Source organism: Penaeus chinensis, chromosome 8, assembly GCF_019202785.1.
Source record: "Penaeus chinensis breed Huanghai No. 1 chromosome 8, ASM1920278v2, whole genome shotgun sequence".
Taxonomy (NCBI): domain Eukaryota; kingdom Metazoa; phylum Arthropoda; class Malacostraca; order Decapoda; family Penaeidae; genus Penaeus; species Penaeus chinensis.
In genome coordinates this window covers 40,844,950-40,868,387 of record NC_061826.1, presented here as the reverse complement: position 1 = coordinate 40,868,387, position 23,438 = coordinate 40,844,950, and the positions used below count along the sequence as shown (strand labels likewise).

At 35.3% G+C, this 23,438-nt stretch overlaps 1 protein-coding gene across 1 annotated transcript in view; it reads right to left on the bottom strand.

Moving 5' to 3' along the window:
* Nucleotides 1-981: 981 nt before the first annotated feature.
* Nucleotides 982-23,438, bottom strand: part of LOC125027892 — a 25,859-nt gene continuing 3,402 nt past the window's right edge. The window contains exons 3-26 of the mRNA XM_047617023.1: nt 22,574-22,755; nt 21,925-22,090; nt 21,277-21,383; nt 20,758-20,873; nt 20,218-20,344; nt 19,667-19,852; nt 18,930-19,008; nt 18,502-18,652; nt 17,964-18,006; nt 17,568-17,711; nt 17,061-17,417; nt 16,279-16,422; nt 15,140-15,206; nt 10,136-10,259; nt 9,835-9,887; nt 8,320-8,504; nt 6,102-6,267; nt 5,134-5,240; nt 4,755-4,870; nt 3,669-3,795; nt 2,755-2,940; nt 2,374-2,449; nt 1,929-2,079; nt 982-1,705 (exon numbers count right to left, since the gene is read on the bottom strand). Coding sequence (XP_047472979.1) covers nt 1,660-1,705; nt 1,929-2,079; nt 2,374-2,449; nt 2,755-2,940; nt 3,669-3,795; nt 4,755-4,870; nt 5,134-5,240; nt 6,102-6,267; nt 8,320-8,504; nt 9,835-9,887; nt 10,136-10,259; nt 15,140-15,206; nt 16,279-16,422; nt 17,061-17,417; nt 17,568-17,711; nt 17,964-18,006; nt 18,502-18,652; nt 18,930-19,008; nt 19,667-19,852; nt 20,218-20,344; nt 20,758-20,873; nt 21,277-21,383; nt 21,925-22,090; nt 22,574-22,755 — 3,206 coding nt within the window. The 3' untranslated portion in view covers nt 982-1,659. The remainder of the gene's footprint in view (nt 1,706-1,928; nt 2,080-2,373; nt 2,450-2,754; nt 2,941-3,668; nt 3,796-4,754; nt 4,871-5,133; nt 5,241-6,101; nt 6,268-8,319; nt 8,505-9,834; nt 9,888-10,135; nt 10,260-15,139; nt 15,207-16,278; nt 16,423-17,060; nt 17,418-17,567; nt 17,712-17,963; nt 18,007-18,501; nt 18,653-18,929; nt 19,009-19,666; nt 19,853-20,217; nt 20,345-20,757; nt 20,874-21,276; nt 21,384-21,924; nt 22,091-22,573; nt 22,756-23,438) is intronic.

The following is a 23,438-nucleotide window of genomic DNA, read 5'->3' as shown; positions in this document are numbered from 1 at the left end:
AGTATGAATGGGTGAGACTGGTGTGACCTATTTGTAAATGAGCAAGAGCAGTTTCCCAGTGTCTGTTCTGGTGGTATGGGACCGATCTAGGAGAGATGGAAGGTTTTGTGCTTTGCAGTTTATTGGTGGTCAGACCAGAAAGATTGCCAACGGCTATAGAGGAACCAGAGTGGTCTGTACAAAAGGAGGTTTTAGATAGTTTTTCCTCACAATGTATCTTGCCTGGCAATACAGTACGGTCGTCAATCAATCAACGTCTTTGAAAATCAGTGACGTCACCAGACCAACTTTCAACTCGTTGGGTGATGTTTCCTAGAAAAGTTGCCTATAAACGATGACGTGAAACATGTTGCTAGGAATTCTAAACGCTTCTTCTAATGTTGGAAAAAAAAAAGTATCCAATGCAACGAATTCAGTGATCCCTGAAAAGGTGGCAATCTTTTCTTTTCTTTTATTTTTTTATTTTTTTATATCTTTAATTAACACATTTGTCATTAATATTTTCATGTTTCAAAGAGTACATGTTCGACTGTATATGAAATAACATACTATAGCTTTTGATTATACATATTAAAGCTTTACATGGAAATAGTCCCTAACTTTTTTACCTCCACACCCCATTTTCCTTCCATGCCCCACCCCCTAGCCCCTTTAAATAAATTTCAAAGTCCCCCCTACGCCGCCTCACCACTAACCATTAGTGGTTCAATTATTACAGAAAATAGGAAACTAAAATATACGTAAAATGCCAAAAGTTAATAAAAGCCTTATGTTTGCTTTTCTCATACCTACGGACTTGTTAAGAGAATAACAAACATTATCAAATAAATTTCTACCTTTCCACTGGGTTAGAATAAGCCATACTTTTTCTTCGTAAACACAGTATTAGCCCCCATACTTAAGAGAATAATAAATATGTCTCTTCCCCCTTGGTTAAGAATCATTGCCCTTGAATACCTACAAGGATGAACATACGCAGTGTTACCATGCCTTCTTTATTGCATTATTAGATAAGTTCCTACCTTTACACAGGGTTTAGTACACTCTACAAAGTAAAGCTAGAACAAGCCATATTTTTTTCTTCAGAAACGTAGTATTAGCCCACACACTTATTAAGAGAATAATGAATATACGTCTTCCTCCTGGGTTAAGAATCATTGCCGTTTAATACCTCCAAGGATGAAGATACGTACATTGCTACCATGCCGTCTTCATAAAGATTACACTAGATAGTCGGATCTTTTGCTTTCCGCGCTGTAGTCAAGTTATATTCCGAGGCTATTTATATTCTTTGTAAATACTTTATATCTTAGGTATATAAGAGGTCCTGATAAATTGCATAATACATTTTTTTTCTCCAGGTATAGCCTATTATTTAGTATATATCGTACAGACAAAATTGTCATTTTGTAATAATCCTGTACTTTCTGAGACAAAATACTTTAAAACATGAGAAATTATTGTATCATTCTCCAGACTCCATTACAAACTGGATGTACATTGAAATATATAAATTGATTTATATATATATATATATATATATATATATATATTTATGCACTGTAGCAACTAAAAAAAAAAACTAAATTATAAATTTATAGTTATAATCATAATTAAAAATCCTTTCTGTGAACTCATAATAAGGTTGGAGGTGTTCACTTAGGTACTCGGGACAGTGTAGTTTTCCAGCCCTTCATAAATAGTCCTGGAACAGAGAAAAAACACAGAGAAATAGACAAAAAAGCAAGACTTTAAAGATTATATTATTCCAGGGAATAATATAATCTTTAAAGGGAAGGGTATTAAACAAAAATATTAAACAATAGAGAAGTGTAAGTAAAACAAACGAAAGAACAAATGCATTGAATATAAAGATAAACAAATAAAATAACCTGCTGGACGTATTTCCCTGCACGTCACATACGAACCTCATCAGAGGATAGGGCCCGTAGCCACACAGGTCACGGAAGTCATCATCGTTAATGGCCCAGTCCATGGCCCCAAGAAAGCCCATGTTCCGGATGTAGTCCATTTTTATCTTAAGGCTTTCCATGTCCTCGTAACCTACCCATTGATCACCTGAGAAGCGTCGATAAAGGAGAGTTAGTGACAGGCCTATCATCTGGCGTATGGAATTTTAAAAAATCATTGATGTTAGATCTCTTGTCTTTATCCTTTTGATGGTAGAATTATGTAGTTAACATGTATTAATCTGTGATAATTAAGTGTATCATACTCTGTGGGCGTAAGGTATATAATGGCGTTTTATGTAAACATATTTACGACGCTTGAGATAAGATAAAAAGCAGAGCCAATTTGCTGAGTATATTCAATGTCTTTTTAACTAACCCACACAGCATCAGGGTTATATACCAGAATAAGCGAATGGCACTAGGCCCCCATCATCCCACTGTCTCACCCAAGCGGCATTCTGGAGCAAATAGCAGGTCTGTAGGAAAGAATGAGCAGTTATATGGTAATTCTCAAAAAAATGAAATAATAAGGATGATGATAATGGATAAATAAAATTGAATATGACAATAGAGATGTGAACGTTAGTCATATAATGACAATGATGATAGATATTTTATTGACTATAGCCATTAATCTGTAATTTGAAAATGATATAATGTATTAATATATAAGTACAGGAGTCCGTGATATTAACTACACATTTACTGCTAACCTAATATATTCCAGAAACAAGATACTTTTTATTTATGTTATATCCTCATTTACAATTCACAACGTTACCTCGAAATACATGTGGACACCCTCTTTCTTGAGAATAGGTCCGCCCTGGCCTGTGCCATTGATAGGGGCATGGAGGCCGTTTATAGAGGAGTTGCAGAGGGTATAGGACTTTCCGTAGAAGGGCACGCCTATCACTATCTTGTTCCGAGGGCAGCCAAGGTTCTCCCATAAGAGCGCCCCGCCATTCTTCAAGACAAGAGAATCGGACATGGGGGTGAATGGTTTGCAAAATGTGTATTTGTTTAATGCCTTGATATCTACTGATTAACCATGTTCTCTCCCTCTCTCAGTAACGAACAGATCATTGTAACAAATTTAGAGAAAATTTTTTTTTTCTCCCAGTCATAAACAAATAGTCGTAACAAATGCAGGGATTTTTTAAAGCATGAATGAAAATCAATATCTCCATGAAATTATAAATTTTCATTTGTACTTCATTCTCCCTACAATAACTTTCCTTTTCCCAACATTCTCATTATATAATTCTCATTTATGTTTTCTCCTACGTTAATCTATTTGCATTCAGTGGCTTCCAATGTAAATTATTGATTAAAATATATTTTGAAATTATACATTTTCGTTCATACCCTTTCTTTACTCTCTTTATATTATACTTTATTCATTCTCATTCACACCTACCCCCCCCCCCCCCCCCACTCACTACGATCTATTTCCATTCAAAGTGACACAACGTAAATTGTTGATACAAATAAATTTCGAAATTATGCATTCTCATTCACACCCTTTCCCTATTTCCTTGCACATTATACATTTTACAATCTCATCCATGTCTCCTCCTCACTAAAGCCTATTTTTAGTCACAACGTTCATCTCCATCCCCCCCCCCCCTCTCTTACACTCATTATATCCATTTTCACTCACTCGCTACGACCTATTTTCACCCAGTGACTCACAACGTTCAACTCCAATTTGTTGCCTGTGTCGAGACCGGGTCTTGCGTACAACATGGAGTGGACATCTGCATAGTCATTCCACAGCCCCCGTAGGTTGTAGGTCATCAGGTACACGGCATCCACCGTTCTAAGGATAGTAATATAAATACATGATGAAATAAAGGTATAATAGTGATGTTAATGCATGAGGAAATAAAGATGTGATAATGATATAAGTATATGATGAAATTACAAAATAATGATTCAATACATAATGATATGAGGGTAAAATAATGATGTTAATGCACCATGATATGAAGATAATACTAATGGTAAGACAATGATATGAATAATAATAATAATGTTAATACATAATGATGTGAAAATATAATAATCATGTGAATACATAATGATATTAAGATAATGATGTTAATATATAATGATATGGTAATACATAATGAAATAAAGCTGTAATATTCATATTAATACAAAATGAAATAAAGATGTGAAAATTATATAATTCCATAATGAAATGAGGATATGATAAGGATTTAATACATAATAATGCATCATGAAAGGCAGGTATAATAATAACGTTAATACATAATGATATGAAGGTAAGACTTTGGCCTCGGTTACTTGTGCTTGTGTGTTCCATGCGTACGTCAATATCATATATGTATAAAGATGTGTTTTAAGTCTATATTCATGGCGTAAAGATAAAATGTATTATATAATACTAAAGCTCCGAAGCTCTAAAAATGTTTGTGATTAAGTCATGAACAATTGAATATGATGAAGATATGAAAATGTGGTAATGATATAAATAACTATTAATTATATAGATGGATAATGATATAATGATGATAATATGTAATGATATGGAGATATAAAGATATATTAATGGTATTATAATAATACCAATGTAGAATGATGAAAAGATATAACAATAATATATATATATACAATTATGTAATGATATGATACTAATAAATAAGTATTTGATGAATAAAAATGTAATGATGAGATCAATACACAATGACATAAACATACAATGATATAAAAAACAACCCATAGATTTTTTTTTTTTTTCGAAAACTGTCCTACCTGCACAGTTCAGGAACGTTGTAACCTTTAAGTACTTTATCCTCGGTGCTCGTGGCGGCTATAGTCAGCTCCCAACCGCGACCCTCGGCATCGAAGGCTCCACGGAGCTCCTGCAGCTAAATGTCCAAGAGTTTTCGTGTCAGCAGTGAGGTTATATCGAATGCAAGAGGGACGATTTTCTGTGATCAAATGTTTCCGGCAAATTCTGTCTCTTTCTCTTTCTCTCTCTCTCTCTCTCTCTCTCTATATATATATATATATATATATATATATATATATATATATATATATTCACATATATACATATTATATGTATAGATATATATTCTCATTACATTCTTCAAGAATAAGTAATTACAAAAGACTTTATAGATACAACCAGCAAGGGAAAGTTATCAAAATCTTCCGGACTCCCGCCTCGGTTGGAGTCCCCGGGGTACTCCCAGTCCACGTCCAGTCCGTCGAAGCCGTAAGTGGCGAGGAAGGCTGGGGAAACGAGCGGAAAATAAATGTTTATAATTCCTTGCTGAGGAAATAAGCCAAACAATAAAATAAAATAATAATTACTACAATACTTTAAATGGCAATAATAACCACAGTAATTATAATATCTACAGTAAATAGATAAATAGAATAAATGCACGTGTTTATAATTCCTCGCTGGAGAGAGAAAGAGAAAACTACTGAAAAAAAAAGGAAATATATGTGCTTATAAGTCCTCGCTATCATCATCATTATTCATTGTAATGTACTATTGTAGCAATGTATTGAAATTTCTTACCTTTGGTCTTAAAAATTCATTTTTTTTAATCACGGACGCATTTAAGAATCTGATGAAAGCTATTGACCCAAAAACACAACTTTGCATGAACGTATATGTACCTTATTTATTAAGATTTGATCCCCTCATATGTATATATGAGATACGCAAAGTATTAATAAACTGCAAAAAATATATGTAAAAGTATTAATGAGTTCTCAAAAAACACCCCTGCTCTAGAAAAATGCAAATGCAATTATATCATCCTCTTTTGCTTAAATTCAATGGGAAATGTAAATATACTGACCAATATTATGATAGATTACTAACCTATGGTCATATTCATAGCCCATGGCCATATTAGTATGAGATATGACACGCACTCAGACCCCCTCCCCCCAAATACACAAACACACACACACACACACACACACACACATTGCAGACCCCCTCCCCCACACACACGCAGACTCAGACACACACACATCCATACACACACGCAGATACTCCCCCTCCCCCCCCCCCCCACACACACACATCCTTCTCCTCTCATCCAACTCCTCTTTTTAACCCCTTCATTTTCTCACCGACGACGCTCAGCACGAAGTCCTGGCGTCGCTCTGGGGTGCTGACCATCTGCGAGTACTTTCCCCCATCATCTCCCCAACCTCCGATTGACAGGACAGTCCTCAGGCCAGGGAATCTGTCCTTCAGTCCTACAAACCTTTCGTAGCCACGTTGATCGAGGTCGAACTGGGTGGGAGGAGGAAGCAGGTTAGGAATCTAGGTTAGGATATTAGGATATTTATGATTTTTGGGATGCTGTCTCAGTGTTTATTGTGGTGTTACTGTTTTTGTGTGTTGTGAGGTTGGTGGATGAGATGAGTGTTATGGGAGTGTTATGTATAGGGCTGTTTCTTAGAAAGTAATATCTTGATTGATGGCTTACGTCTGAAGTAAACACAAGTGCACACATAAACACCCAGACACATATACACATGTGTATATGTGTGTGTATGCAGTACATATATGTGTGTGTGTGTAAATAAATAAATATATATATGTATATATGTATATATATAAATGCATGTATGGATGTATCTGTCCATCTAAATACATTGTGTATATATGTATAATTGTGTGTATATACATATATGCATGCATTTATATATATATATATATATATATATATATATATATATATATACTCGTGTGTCTATGTATATATATACATATATATATATATATATATATATATATATATATATGTGTGTGTGTGTGTGTGTGTGTGTGTGTGTGTGTGTACACACAAATATATATACATGTATGTATATTGTTTTATTTATATATATATACATGTTTATGTATATTTATGTGTGTGTGTGCATATATACATACATATATATATATGGATATATGTAAAACTTATGTGTCTCTAAGTCCCTTCAAACTCCTCATCCTCCTTATATCTACATCTAATTATATAACAAAGCTATCATTCAGGATCGGAACCCCCAACCGATGTTGAACCTCTGAGTCTATGGCATTTACACCTTAAAACTCAAACTCTCTCCAGCTGACCGCCATTCCATAACCAATTCCTCATTAAAACCTCTCCATGGGTTTAGAGAATCACGTGAGAAACAAATGACAAGCAACGGCATTTTGATAAAGGATTACGTGTTTAAAAGGGCGCCACATGTCAAGTAAGTTCTCCGGGTTATCGGCGAATGGGCAGCAAACATCTCGAGTAGACGGCAAGGCATATTCCCTGTTATCTCGTTATGTAAGTAAATGCAGTTACTCTTATTTTTCGTCTGCCTCGTAACCCTATCTATGCTACCAGATTTGTTTTTCTTTAATTTTTTTGGGGGGGAGGGGGTATGTTTGGTATTCTACATGAAAAAGTAGAGTATCCATTTCCATTTTTATTTATCCATTAATTGACTTATCCAGTTATTTTATTATTATTTTTAGACAAACGAGAGACAGATACATTTAGCCAATTTGAAATTCCCGCCATGATTACGGGTGGTCACGTGATGTTCGCTCCGAGTTAACGGTCATCTGGAAGTCATCATTTCATTTATATAATTTTCTTCGGTTTAAATAATTTACCAGGTGTGGAAAAAACAAATCAAGGCCATACAGAAATTATGCAATCTAGAAAAGCGTGATCAAATCTAAAGTTCCGGTTTGACACTTTTTCTTCGAAATGTCATTAATTAACTAGAAAAAGAAAAGAAGAAGAAATCTTAGGCAGATACATATACATAATATATATATAATAACTGGCTGCTGTAAGACGAATCTAAACCTCTATAAACTTTTGCCTGAATCTCTGAAATAATTTTTTACCTGATAATTATAACAATCTCCGTAATACAAATTTACTCTAATGTTGCGGGTTCAGGAATTTGTAAATTTATTTGCATTATGTAACTGAATCTTTGAGCATAGTTCATGCCTATTGAATACGTGCAGAGGTGATATTACTAAAATGTTATTAAAAGCTCTATGCATATTACATCCAAATAACATTACTTCATTATTTCCACAGATATTGTAAAGATGCGATCTGTTAGAAGAGACAAGAGGGATGGGAATAAGGGATAGAAAGAGGAAGGAGGGAGGGAGAAAGAGAGAGAAGTGGATAGTCGGAGAGAGATAAAAATATAAATGGATAGACAACGAAAGAGAGAGAGAGAGAGCGACAGACAGACAAACACAAAAAACAAACACAGACAGAAACAGACAAGCAAAGAGGAACCGACGAAGAACGAAAAAGAAAACGAAAAAAATCACCTTCGGATTCTTAGGAACCATTTCCCACGTGGTTTCCGAGAGGGCGCTGAACGCATACAGAACATGCGTGCACAGGTCGCCAGGAATATCCTCGATCCTGAAGCTGGCCTCCCCTGGACGGGTAACAGAGCCCGCCTGGTAGTAGCACACGCGACGGGCCGGCTGGGGGGTGCCCTCGGGGGGAGCTGCGAAGGGAGAGACTTGAGGGGGGGAGGGCAGTATTATTCGCGTACGCACACACACACACACACACATACACACAGACACACACACACATACATATATATATATATATATATATATTTCTCTCTCTCTCTCTCTCTCTCTCTCTCTCTCTATATATATATATATATATATATATATATATATATATATATAAGTTGTGTGTGGTGCAGTGGTAGCGTTCTCGTCTAGCAAACTTGCTGACACCAATCAAAATAATTATATATTTTTTGTTTTTCCTTTTTTTTTTTTTTCTTTTTTTACACAGCTATTCATTCCACTGCAGGACATAGACCTCTCTCAATTCACTATTGAGAGGTTATATGGCAGTGTCACATTTGCCTGATTGGATGCCCTTCCTAATTAACCGTGGTTCGGCGCGCCAACACTTGTACCACGGCGGTGACTTCCCCTACGACACCTGCGTTTGACTTCTCAAGGCGATATGTCGTGTTTCTCGGGCTCGAGGTAGCAATCAGAGCGCAGACGTTTTTTTTACGACCGCCGCGACGGGGAATTAAACTCGGGACCACAAGGGCCGGAGTCCAGTGCGCTAACCACTAGACTATCGCGATATATATATATATATATATACATATATGTGTAATTATATATATACATATACATATATAGCTATACCGTATATACTTACACACACACACATACATATGTGTATATATAAAAGGTATGAATGAGAATGAATATCTTCACAATACAAGAGATGTAGTTGACCGGTTTCGACTTTGTCTTCGTCAGATGTATTTCTGACGAAGATAAAGTCGAAACCGGTCAAATACATCTCTTGTATTGTGAAGATATTCATTCTCATTCATACCTTTTATACATTTGTCAACATGAACGCGGTTCATGTGTATATATATGTATATGTATATATATGTATCTATGTATGCATGTGTATATGTGTATACATATGTATGTGTATATGTATATATATATATATATGTATATATATAAATAGATGTGTGTGTGTGAGTGTGGGTGTGTTTACATATACACATAAATGAATGAATAAATATGCATATATATACATGTATATATACATATATAGACAGTATATTATATACATACATATGTATGTATGTATGTATGTATAATATGTATATATGTTATGTATGTCACTATTAGTGATATGTGCGTATGTTTATCCAGCTGTATGCGTGTGCGTTTTTGCGATTTATTTTCGGATTACATTTTTTATTTATTTTTTTTTATATTACCCCAAAGTGCATAATATTTGTGAATATATTGGTGTTTCAATATTTTGTCTTTTACCTGCACCGAGAGGGTCTGTCCCTAGTGCAGTTGCACCGAACGCTGTAATGAAACTGATTCAGAAATGGGGCTGGAGGGATACGAGCGGATGCGAATTGTTGCGGTTTTTTTTTTCTATGTTTCTTTCTTTCTTTATTTTTCTTTGTCTAACCCCTACCTTGGATATAATTTTGTGTCATCAATCCCACTAAAGCAAAGGCATAAAATATACTTCTCGAGAATTAAGCATTCACGCGGAGTCTCTCTCAGCTGCGGAACGTAAAGAGAACATCGTCATCATCATCCAAATTATTAGACGTACCTTTCCTTCTCGGTTGGACGCCGTTTCCAAGGAGTTCCGTCACGAAGACCGTCACCAGAATCGTTATCAGAGCCACGTGTACTTCCATCACGTGACAATAGCCTTCTCCTTTCGATTAAATAACCTGTGGACGTTTAAAAGCATTGTCTTATCATGTTCTTACTTCACTGTCGCTTATGTTTTATATATATATATCTTACATATAAAATCCATGTAGAAATGCACATAGGAATTACTCTACCTTGATGATGTCTAATGGTGAGTGTGAACATGAACTCAGCGAAGCAAGCATGGGGTAATTACTATCATCTTATATCTTATCTTGCAGAGATATCTTGCAACTGTCACTAATGTAGATGCAGGTAAAAAAAAAAAAAAAAAAAAAGGGAGAAACGAACGATTTTTTTTTCTTCTTATTTCACATGATTTTTTTATACTTGCATTGTGTGTGCGTTTGCGTGTGTGCATTGCCATCTGTATTTGTCAACAACGTTATGATATTTTTTATCATATCTCTTATCTCTGTAAAGAGCTAAACGTTAGGATGTCTTGGTCACTGATAAGAATTTCACAACAGATATGTATAAAATTATTCTATTATATGGCAACCCTGTTTCCCTTATGTGGACGTGTGTGGGGTTACAAGGTATAGCATGTCATCAGTCGGAATTAATTAAATTCTTTCCAATTATATTAGTCAATTATGTATTGTGTCGAAGATAAAACAAATGATAATCTGTGACTATGTTTAAATATGTAGTATGGTGAATGACACTACCTTACCATTACCTACAGGGTGCTAATCATATCACTGCACCGTAATTACTAACATAACAATGGTGACACTTTAAGTAAAAATTAACTAGGTAAAATTAGTTGGCTTTCTAAGATTCGATATTGACTTTAAATAAATGCTTTATTATATGTTTTTCTTGACTGGATGGAACAGGGCAGTAATTCCTAACCAGGGGGCTATGTCAGAGAATTTGACCAAGCGCAAGGGAAACGAGACGAAATCAGAAGTTTAGGGACAGCCTCGTAAGTTCCTTGGTATCTCGAGCTCATAACAAACCAAGAAACATACATATATGTTGATTCATACGTCTGTTTATGTTGACAGATGTAGAAAAGGTATGAATTCTCATTCATAATTTTTCCACATTTTGTGATCGCAAAAATTATATACTTATAAGTTAACCGCTGCAGAATCAGAGGGACACATATTTAAAAAAGCGACTTTAAAGATACGGGAATTAATTAAAATATTTCATCTTACAATCTGATTGTCTTGACCTTCTTTGATAGGCCTATGACGTCACACGCTCTCTCCAGTCGAGACGAAGTAAAACAAGTAAATAATAGACAGCAAAAAGATTATAATGTAACATCTGTGAATAAAAAAAACTAAAATATGTAAGTGATAGTTGAGTTTGTTGCGCCGTAAGGTAGGGAGACTGAATCAACAAATAATAGATGATTAAATAAATAGAATGTATTCATACACATATACATTGGTAGACAGATAGATAGGTGTGTACGTGTGTGTGTGTGTGTGTGTGTTATATGTACGTAATATATTCATAAATGAGTCTCTCTCTCTCTCTCTCTCTCTCGCTCTCTCTCTCTCTCTCTCTCTCTCTCTCTATATATATATATATATATATATATATATATATATATACATATATTCCTTATTATATATTTATATATATATATATATATATATATATATATATATATATATATATATATATATATTCATTAATATATATATACATATATCAAGCGTGTCTCTCTCTCTCTCTCTCTCTCTCTCTCTCTCTCTATATATATATATATATATATATATATATATATATATATATATATATATTTATGTATATATATGTATATATATATATATATATATATATATATGCATATACATATATGTGTATATATACATATGTATATATGTATTTATATGCATAAGTATATATGTATATGCAGTATGTACAATGCATATACATACGAATACAAAGCTATATGTATTTGTGTGCATATTTGTTTGTATCAATATATATTATTCTTCATCAGGATTATCTACCAACAGATGGCGTTAATATCTAATCCGTTGTCGTGCTACATAATTCTAGAAATTCAAGCCTCTTTGTTATATAAACATTAATCATAATACCCCTTTTTGGCAAGAATCTCTTGATGAAAACTTTTTATAAAGTACACATTTCATTTTTTTGTTTTTATCGGAATTATGACATACATGCGAGATATTGAACTATGTACCTAAATATAAACAAATACATATGTATATATATATATATAGAGAGATAAATATAAATGTATATACATGTAAATATAAATATGTATATATATTTATATTCATATATACATACACATATTTGTGAGCATATACAAACACACATATATGTGTGTGTGCGTGTGTGTGTGTGTGTGTGTGTGTGTGTGTGTGTGTGTGTGTGTGTGTGTGTGTGTGTGTGTGTGTGTGTGTGTGTGTGTGTGTGTGTGTGTGTGTGTGCAATTGCTACGGAAATATTTCATCAAAATTTAAACTACTGCCGCAAAATATCCTGTTTCCCCGTTGTGGAGGCCTTTTAGTAGTCTCTAGCGCTCCGTACAAACCCTGGAGTTCGTTTGCCCAAAACTGATCTTGTATTTTGTGTACACGTTTATGTGTATATTGATGTAGATTGAAGCCGCCCGGTTATATTTATTGTATAGTCCTTAAGTGGTGGTGATAAATCCTCTGAAATATATAATATAGAACGGCTACGTTAATGTGAAAAAGCAGCATATAGTCAGCATTGTATTAAGGGGTTGGTTCGGTTGAGATGCATGGATTATATATTTTCTCTGTTATTTGTGAACAGTTTGTATTTCAGTTGTGATTTGTTGAAATTGACCAGTCTTGCTTCATATTGGAATATAATATTTTCAAGAAATTCTGCAATTTCTCGGTGTAACTTTACATAATATTAACGACTCTGAATTTTAGGTTTATCGCAAATTAAATACCGCTGATTACGTTCAATATTGTTCACTTTGTTTGTACATAAAGTAATCAAGGTTCATATCATTGTTTCTCAGAGCGTGAAGTATTTGTGATAATGCGTTTATCGACTAGGAACTCGGTATATCTTTGGATCATTTATTTATGCAACCTAATACATCGCTTGCCTAACTCTATACAAATGTGTATTGGTATACCAGCATATATGCAAGTATATGTAAGTGTACATGTATGTGTGTATTTATCTATCTATCAACACATACACACACACACACACACACACACACACACACACACACACATACACATACACATACACATACACATACACATACACATACACATACACATACACACACACACTCAAACACACACATATATATATAAATATATATAAACATACATATATATATATATATGTGTGTGTGTGTGTGTGTGTGTGCATATGTATATATGTATGTATGTATGTGTGTTTTTATATATATATGATATATGTGTGTGTGTATTGTATATATATATATATATGTGTGTGTGTGTGTGTGTGTGTGTGTGTGTGTGTGTGTGTGTGTGTGTGTGTGTGTGTGTTTATACGTATATATATAAATTAATAATATATATACATATATATACACACACACATATATATATACATACATATATACAGTATATCATATATATACTTATATACATATATATACATATATATGTAAGTATAATATGTATATATGTTATGAGTGTCACTAAGTGTGACATATGCGTATGAAGTTTATCCAGCTGTTTCCATGCGCGGTTTGTGATTTATTGTTGGTTTACATTTTTTTTTTTTTTTTTTTTTTTTTTTTTTGTTACCACGAAGTATATAATATTTGTGAATAATTGGCGTTTAAATATTTAGTCTTTTACCTGCAGTGAGAGTGTCTGTCCCTAGTATTGTTGTCCGAACCTCTTAATGAAACTGATTCGGAAATGGGGCTGGAGGGATACGAGCGGATGTTTTTTTTTTTTCTTTTTTTTTTTTTTTTTTTGTCTAACCCCTACCTTGGATATAATTTTGTGAAAAGCCTTTCGGCACTAAAACGAAGGAATAGTGTGTGTGTGTGTGTGTGTGAGTGTGTGTGTGTGTGTGTGTGTGTGTGTGTGTGTGTGTGTGTGTGTGTGTGTGTGTGTGTGCATTGCCCATCTGTATTTCACAACCACGTTAAGATACTTCTTATCATTCCTCTTATCTGTGTAAAGATCTAGATGATGGATGTCTAGGACACTGATAAGATAAAAGGGCATGAATTTCCCAAGAGATTCGTATAAAACTATTCTATAATATGGCTGCCCTGTTTCCCATATGTGGCCGTGTGGGGGCTAATAGGTACAGTATATCATTAGTTGCAATTGCATATATTTTATCCCATGGTATATACCGATTATTGTGATGAAGAAAAGAAAGTAATTCAAAAGATATCTTGTGACTATGATAACATATGCAGTTTAGCGAATGCGATCGTATTGCCCTTGCAGTTAGGGTGCCAATCATATCACTGCATTGAAATTACTAGTATAGGTACATTTACAAGATGTGATATTGACTTTTTCAATAAATATTTCTTTGATATGTTTTCCTTGATTGATAACTGTTTCTTTGTTGCTATAGTTTCTTAATGCCACAGGTCAGTAATTCGTAACCAGGGTTAAGACTACATTGACTTTCTCAAACGGAGTATGCAGTGTCGATAATTACAGATGAACATCTGGTCTCTCTCTTGCAGCAAAATCTTTGTAGTAAAAGTGCCTGCATGTCAGCTGGCTACGGTCTTCCCAAAACTCAATAGCCTATGATCCCATATGTGTGTGTGTGTGTGTGTGTGTGTGTGTGTGTGTGTGTGTGTGTGTGTGTGTGTGTGTGTGTGTGTGTGTGACTTCGACTTCAGAAGTAAAATGATGTTGCAATGTTTAGAACTAATATAGTCTAAAGGCATGTTTACATGTGAAATATTGAACAATAGGAATATGTGGAGGCCTTTTAATAGTCTCTAGCGCTCCGTACAAACCCTGGTGTCCGTTTGCCCAAAAACCAGTCTATATTTTGTGTACACGTTTATGTGTATATTAATGTAGATTGGAGCCGCCCGGTTATATTTATTGTATAGTCCCCAAGTAGCGGTGATAATTACTCTGAAATATATAATATAGAACGGCTACGTTAATGTGAAAAAGCAGCATATATTCAGCATTGTATTAAGGAGTCGGTTCGGTTTAGATGCGTGGATCAATGGTTAAGTTCTAGTTTCTTAGAGCGTGTAGGATTAGTGATAATGCATTTGGAAACTTAGGTATATTTTTGGATTATTTATTTATGTCATCGCTTGCCTAAGTCTACACAAATATAGGTATTTGTATACCAGCATATATGCATGAATGTGTATGTAGCTATGTGTGTATCTATCTTTATCAATCAATCTATCTGTCTATATATATATTATATATATATATTATATATTATACACACACACACACACACACACACACACACATATATATACATATATATATATATATATATATATATATATATATATATATACCTGCATGTATGTGTATGTGTATATGAATGTATGTAGGTATATGCATATATAAATACACACACCTTATATATATATATATATATATATATATATATATATATATATACATATATATATATATAAACATAACACACACACAGATATATGTATATGTGTGTGTGTGTGTGTGTGTGTGTATATGTATATATATATTTATACACACACATTCATATATATGTGTGTGTGTGTGTTGTGTTTATATATATATACATATATATGTATATATGTATATATATATAAAAGGTGTGTGTATTTATATATGCATATACCTACATACATTCATGTACACTTACACATACATGCAGGTATATATATACTTTATGGAATGTTTTAATTTGTGATTGACTATGTAATATGGATTAGAACAATATATATATATATATATATATTGTTCCCAATCCATATTCCGTAGTCAATCACAAATAAAAGCATTCCATAAAATTCCCAAATACCAAAATGAATGTAAAGCGTCGACGCCAGACACGCCTCAACCCGCTTACCGAGCCCTCGCGTCCCTCGGTCCTCGCCCCACCAGCGCCGGCGCCTGACGGAGACTCGCCCGCCGCTGATACCGGATGTTTGAGTTTTAGTTGCTGTAGTTGTTCTTTATGTGTTGATTTTGGTTTGGATTTGAATAAGTTCAGCTGGTGAAATGTCGAGGTATAATCTGTGTTTGATTTATTGCGAGAAATGGTAATTCTTGAATGGGTCTGTTTGGTTTCAAGACTTTTGTTCGATAACAATACAAGTAAATGCGATTAAATGAAACTTTTCATGTGTCAATATTAGTGAATGGAAGTTTTTTCTACACTTCATTAAATCATAACGTGTAGTTTCTCATAATATAATACATGTCATGAGAACATAGCAAGTTTAAGGATAATAAATAATGGTATTTCGAGACATTTATATTTTTCACATAACATTACAGACACTGAGAAAAGCGTAGGATGAATATCACTGTTGATTAGGGTATTACCAATATCGTGTAATAACAGATTGGAATGCATTGCAGGCATTGAATGTACCACAATATCAATGATACATTCCCTAATACATGTAATGACTTAGAATTGATAACTTCCTGTACGTACAAAATAATATACCTATAAATCCTAAGAATAAGTTTGCTTATGATGATATATTTTATGCACATGTTTGTTTATGAATGTATGTCTTAAAAAAGTCTGTTCTATGTCAATATATCTTAAGAATAATTTGTGTATGATTACATAATTATCTTAATGACAATGTATCTTCAGAATGAGTTTGTTTTTTATGCCTTTTTAACGGGCTTCTTGGCAGAGGGTTTGTTTGGCTTCTTTTCAGAGGCCGCCTTCCCCTTCTTGATGACCTTCTTGGCGACCTCCTTGGCGAGGCCCAGCGGAAGGGCGCGACGGCCAGCCTGCTCAGGTTCCTCGTCGACATGGCGCAGGACAGCCTTCGGTGCGGGTGCTGCCTCGGGCTTCTTCACTCCGGCCTGCTGCTGTGCTTCGCCTGTACCTGGGGTTTTGAGCACTGCGTTGCACTTGGAGGTGTCGATGTTCTGGGGCCAGTCGCAGCACTGGCAGTTCTGGCTCCAGTATAGGCCCGGGTTGCAGAATTCCATGTGTGGTTCGCCGTTGTAGCACCAATAGTACTGGAAATTCCGGGGAAGGCAGGGATGAGTTCATTTCTTGGATGTACATAAATATACACACATACATGCATAAGAAAATGCATTCCCTACACATCATACCAAAAGTCTAGGCCTATATGCAAGCCCATCTCCCTCTCTCTCCTGACCTACCCTGTTGCAGTCCTCGTGGGGCCAGAACTGGGACACAGAGCAGTCAATCTCTCCTGAAGGCGTGATGGGCGCTGCTGGGGTGGTGGGGGCAGGAGGCGTAGTAGGGGCTGGGGGAGCGGCCGTGGTGAGGATGGGCGTCGGAGGCTGTGGGTGGTGGTTGAGACGTTGGTGTAAGGAATTAATTTTTTTTTTTTTTTTTTTTTTTTTTCTTCCTCCCTTTCTTGCTTCCTTTACTGTCTCTCTTTACAACGGACTGAGATAAATCTTTTCTACCATTTCATTTCCGGCGAAGATATGTTGGAAACCGGTTAAATGCATCTTTTGTACTGTGAAGATATTCATTCTCATTAATACCTTTTCCACATTTGTCAACATGAATACGGTTCATTAACTTACCTCTGCAGGTACGACGTAATCTACCATGCCTTCGTATAGGGTCCTAAAATATACAGTACAATCAGTTTATTTACAATCAGTCCATTTATACGTATTTATATAGTAAATATATGTATAGAGAGATATTCATACAGTAAGTATATGTATATATAGAGAGAGACTAAGAAGCAGACAGACAGAGATAAATATAATATAAATTTGGTGGGAAGATGTGTATCGAAAAAAACAAATGCAATGTGATATAATCGTATAAATCATTAATTAACAACAAAATTAGTCTTATATAGATAATGTGACATAATCACAAACCATTGTTTATTGATAAGAAAATAAACATTCATAATTGATAATTGACATATTCATAATTCATAATTCATGAAATATTCATAACTTATAATTCATGAAATATTCATCATAAAATTATTCATAATTCTAATTGATTAAAATATATACATATTCATAATTCTAATTAATTAAAAAATATATACATATTCATAATTCATTGACAGATATAACAGACACTCATATTCCCACTGACTTCATCAACGGGTTCAGTCCTAAGCCGCAGTGGCCCAAGTAGTCGTCCTGGTCGACGGCCCAAGTCATGGCCCCGAGGAGGCCCATGTCCCGGATGTAGTCCATCTTGATCTTGAGGCTGGCCGAGTCCTCGTAGCCCACCCACTGGTCATCTGCGGGTCGGGGTCGGGTTCAAAAGTTCAAACGCGTTCACAAAGGTCTCGGGGTTTTGTGTATCATTTTAGGCATATAGGTATATAGATATAGATTAATAGATAAATATAGATACACATATGTATATATATATATGTATGTATGTCATTACGTACTAGTAAGGTTTCTTTACTTTGTCCTTTTTTTTCCATTTTACATCATTATACAATCATCCATAACCGTAAATAGCAGAGAGAATAAGAGACAGACAGGCAGAAACTCCCAAATGAGACTCACGGCTGTACATGTAGGGAACGAGGCCCACGTCGTCATAGCCTGTGACCCACTCCGGGTCCTCCACCAACAGCTTGCAAATCTGAAATATTTTTTAAAACTTATTACATGATATTGCTGTTATTCCAGAATCTCTGTCATTTACAAAGAATAGAGATATAAATGCACACACACATACATACATACATATATATATATATACATATATAATACATACATACATATGTTTGTGTGTGTGTGTGTGTTTGTGTGTGTGTGTTTATGTGTGCACTTGTGTATAAGGCTTCGTTTTAAACGCAATAATCAAAGACGATCTCTATAAAGCTAAATTCCATACATCACATTTTCGCGGGCGTCAGGTAACCAGCGTATTATACAAGGATGAAATTTAAAATTAAGTAACTGGTTGATAGTACCTTTATCGCTGCAAAAACACTAGTGTCCATATGCCTTAATATGAAGTGATTTAAGATGTAAGATAAAAGTTATGTAAAGGTTATAGATAATGGCTACGAGATAAACTAATCAATTTTAAGACTCATTGCACATTATGTGTGTATGAACATGTATATGTGTGTGTGTGTGTGTGTGTGTGTGTGTGTGTGTGTGTGTGTGTGTGTGTGTGTGTGTATGCGTATATGTATATATATACATATATACTTATATGTATGTATATAAAGATATGTGTGTGTGTGTGTTATATAACAGGCACAAGCGGCTGTTGCCTAAAGTCCGCCCACCTCCAGGTAGATCATAAACCCGTGGGCGCCCGTGTAAGGCCCCGGGTAGCCCGCCGCCGTCACCGAGGCGTGAAGGGCGGTGTTGGTGGGGTCCCGCAGGGTGAAGGTGCGCCCGTAGAAGGCTGTTCCGAGCACCAGCTTGTTCCTCGGGCACCCGAACTCCTCCCACAGGAGCACGCCGTTGTTCTGTGGGGCAGGGGGAGAGGCGGGCATCAGGGGGGTGAGATGAGACAAGGGACGGATGCTTATGGAAAAATATACCACAATAAGTATACATAACTGCAATTCGTAACTAACTATCTATCTATCTATAATTTATTTACCCATCTGTCTATCCATTCTTCCAAATATCCATCCACCTGTTTACCAACCTCCCTCCTTCCCTCCTTCCCTCCCTCCTTCCTCCCTTCTCTCCCTCCCTCCCTCCCTCCTTCCCTCCCTCCTTCCCTCCCTCCTTCCTCCCTTTCCTCCATCCTTCCCTCCTTCCCTCTCTGCCTCTCTCCCTTCCTCCCTATCCATCTATCAACACACACGCACACAATCACACATACCGCATTACGCTCCCTGTATTCCCCGAAGTCGAGATGAGGACGTCGGTACAGCAACGAGTGGACGTCCGCGAAGCCGTCCCAGTGAGCTCGGAGGTCATAGGCCATTAGGTTTACTGCGTTCACCACACTAAAGAGGAAAATTACGAAAAGATATGAAAATAAACAAGGAATCAGGAAAGGTCGTTGTTATGATACTTTTGGGATATTTTAAGAAAAAAATATGAAAATATAAGAAAATGAAGAAGAAGAAGAGGCAGGAAAGGATCTTTGTAATGATACTTCTGGAATGTTTTAAGAAAAGGAAACGAAGAAGGAAAAAAATAAATAAATCTAATAACATTTGTACAGCATCTTAAGAAAAAAAGAAAATGAGAAGAAAAACAAAAAAGAAAATGGTTCCAACAACAGTCCTACTCAATAAAAAAAAAAATGAATAAAAAAAATAGATAATAAAAACAATAATCCCATTAGCATTTTCTACAACATCTTAAAAGAAACACAAACAATTCATCCCAGACGGTACCAGCGCCTCGCTCTTACCTACAGAGCGCAGGGACGTCATACCCATCCTCCAGCTTGCTCCTGTAGATGGGCACGGCGATACTCAGGTCCCACTCCTGGTTCTCGGCGTCGAAGGCCTGACGCAGTTCCTCCATCTGTCCAACGGCGACGGAGCCAGAATGAGGGTGGTAAGTGACGAAGGACAATATCAAGGTGAGTCTATGTAAGCTTCGTTTTAAGATTCGTCGTGTCAGAGTGCTGATTTTATTCGAATTAAATGGATAAGTAAATGAAGAAAATGAAAAAAGAAATAAGAAAAAACGAAAGAAAGAAAGAAAAATATAGATATATGTATGCAAGTATATATACACATTACAGGTGCGTGTATATATATATATATGTATATACATGCGTGTGTGTGTGTGTGTGTATATATATATATATATATATATATATATATATATATATGTATATACATGGACATTGATAATGACACAATAAAGGAACAAACATCGCCAGGTCCAGCAATGAAAATAATTCAAACGCGGTTCCCCTCACCAGTATGCGGAAGTTTTCCTTGTCGGCCACCATGCCCCCTCTCTCGGGCGCCCCCGGGTACTCCCAGTCCATGTCCAGGCCGTCGAAGCCGTAGGTCTTCATGAAGCCTGTAGTGCGTCCGGAATTTAGGTTAGGTTCGTGTTTATCACTCGAGTTTATCTTTTTATTTGTTATATGTATAATTATTATTAGCATTGCTTTAATTTTATTTGTCATTATGATTTTTTTATTTGTCGTATTTTATTTATTTATCGTCATTATTTTTTATTTTTATTGATTTTTATTTGTATTATTATTAGTAGTATTTGTCTATTTTGCTTGATTAACGAGCGAACGGTGATTCCAGTCCTTAATGCATCCGTAATTGACAGATTACAGCTGTTTATCCTTAAAATATCTTCTGCCAATTAACTAGTTTGACTAATGAGCGAGAGGTGATTCCAGTAATTAACATAAAATTCCAGCAAATAACTTCCGATTCCAGAATCAACATCAGATTCCAGTAATCAACATCGGATTTCAGAAATTAACACCAGACTCCTGTAATTAACATCAATTTAGGTAATCAACATCAGATTCCATTAACATCAGACCCCAGTAATGAATCACATTCCAATAATTAACATCACACTCCTTCGCGACACTCACTGATGACGCTATTGATGAAAATGGCGCGTCGGTCTGGCTGGCTGGCCATGTGAGAGTATTTCCACCCTCCCTCGCCCCAGCCGCCGATCGCGATGAGTACTTTCACGCCGGGGTACCTGTCCTTGAGGGCGACAAAGCGCTCGTATCCCTTGCCGTCAATTTCCAGCTGGAGTGAGAGAGTGAGAGAGGTGAAAGAGGTGTGTGGATGTGAATGTGGGAATTATGTATATTATGTATTAGAACATATTACATATTATGATAGATTATCTATATTACATATTAGAACAGATTGTATATTATCAGAGATTTATATGCATTATTTCTCCATTAACTTCTACAATAAGTGAAGGTACGATTTATATATATATATATATATATATAATTTATATATCTTTTTTTTATATAATATTGTCACCTATGTTGATGAAAGCAAAGGGAATCCTCACACAACCATAACAAATAAAAGTTCGATTTACATATCGATTTTTATTAATATTTTATCAAGTTATCGATCTCAAGCACTGATCTCAACCTATTGATGAAAACAAACACAATCTTCATAGACCACCACAAATGAAGGTAGGATTCACACACCCTTAAAAATAAATCATAAATTTTCGAAGTCACTGAAGCTCCGACCTCCACCTACCGCGGGGTTCAAGACCTTGTACTCCCACGTGGTGTCCGAGATCCCGCCGAAGGAGTAGATGACGTGGGTGCAGAGGTGGGCTGGGATGTCCTCGATCGTGTAGCTGGTTTCTCCTGGACGCCCGACGGCCCACGACTCGAAGTAGCATACTCTTCGGGCTGGCTGACCCGAAGACGACCCGCCTACCCGAAGGAAAGGATCTTGGATTTGTTTAAGTGTGATAAAATGCTTTTATTTTTATTTTATTATTTTTGTTTTTGTCTCTTTTATATTATAATTTTATCTATTTTTGTTCTTTATTTATTTCTTTACTTATTTTTTTTCTGGGGATAAGCATCGGTGAGAGAAAGAATACAGGAATTCTGGAAAACAAGAAACACCGAGAAGCAAGATACTGTATAAAGTATACAATGACAATGTGTGTAATTCTATATAATTCACCATATATATATATATATATATATGTATGTATGTATATCAGGGAAACTACGCCAACTTGAATTATTAAACTCAGTTATTGAGTAATCAATTTTTAGAAAGTATCAATTAAAGCTATTAGTTAAAATATATTGAAAATGTAGTTGCGTGTTTCCCTGTCCAAGTTTGACAAGTATATCTGAGGATACAACCGGCAGCTACATATATATATATATATATATATATATATAAATATATATATACATATATATGTATGTATGTATATATATGTGTGTGTGGGGGGGGGGGGGTAATACGTTGATATACTCATATTTGGTAACGAGCCCAAAACAATACAGTAACAGAGTTGATAATCCTTGATTTTAAAATTAGAAATCTCAAATCTTAAGGAGTAGGTCCATTTGACTGAGGATCCAGTAAGATTTCC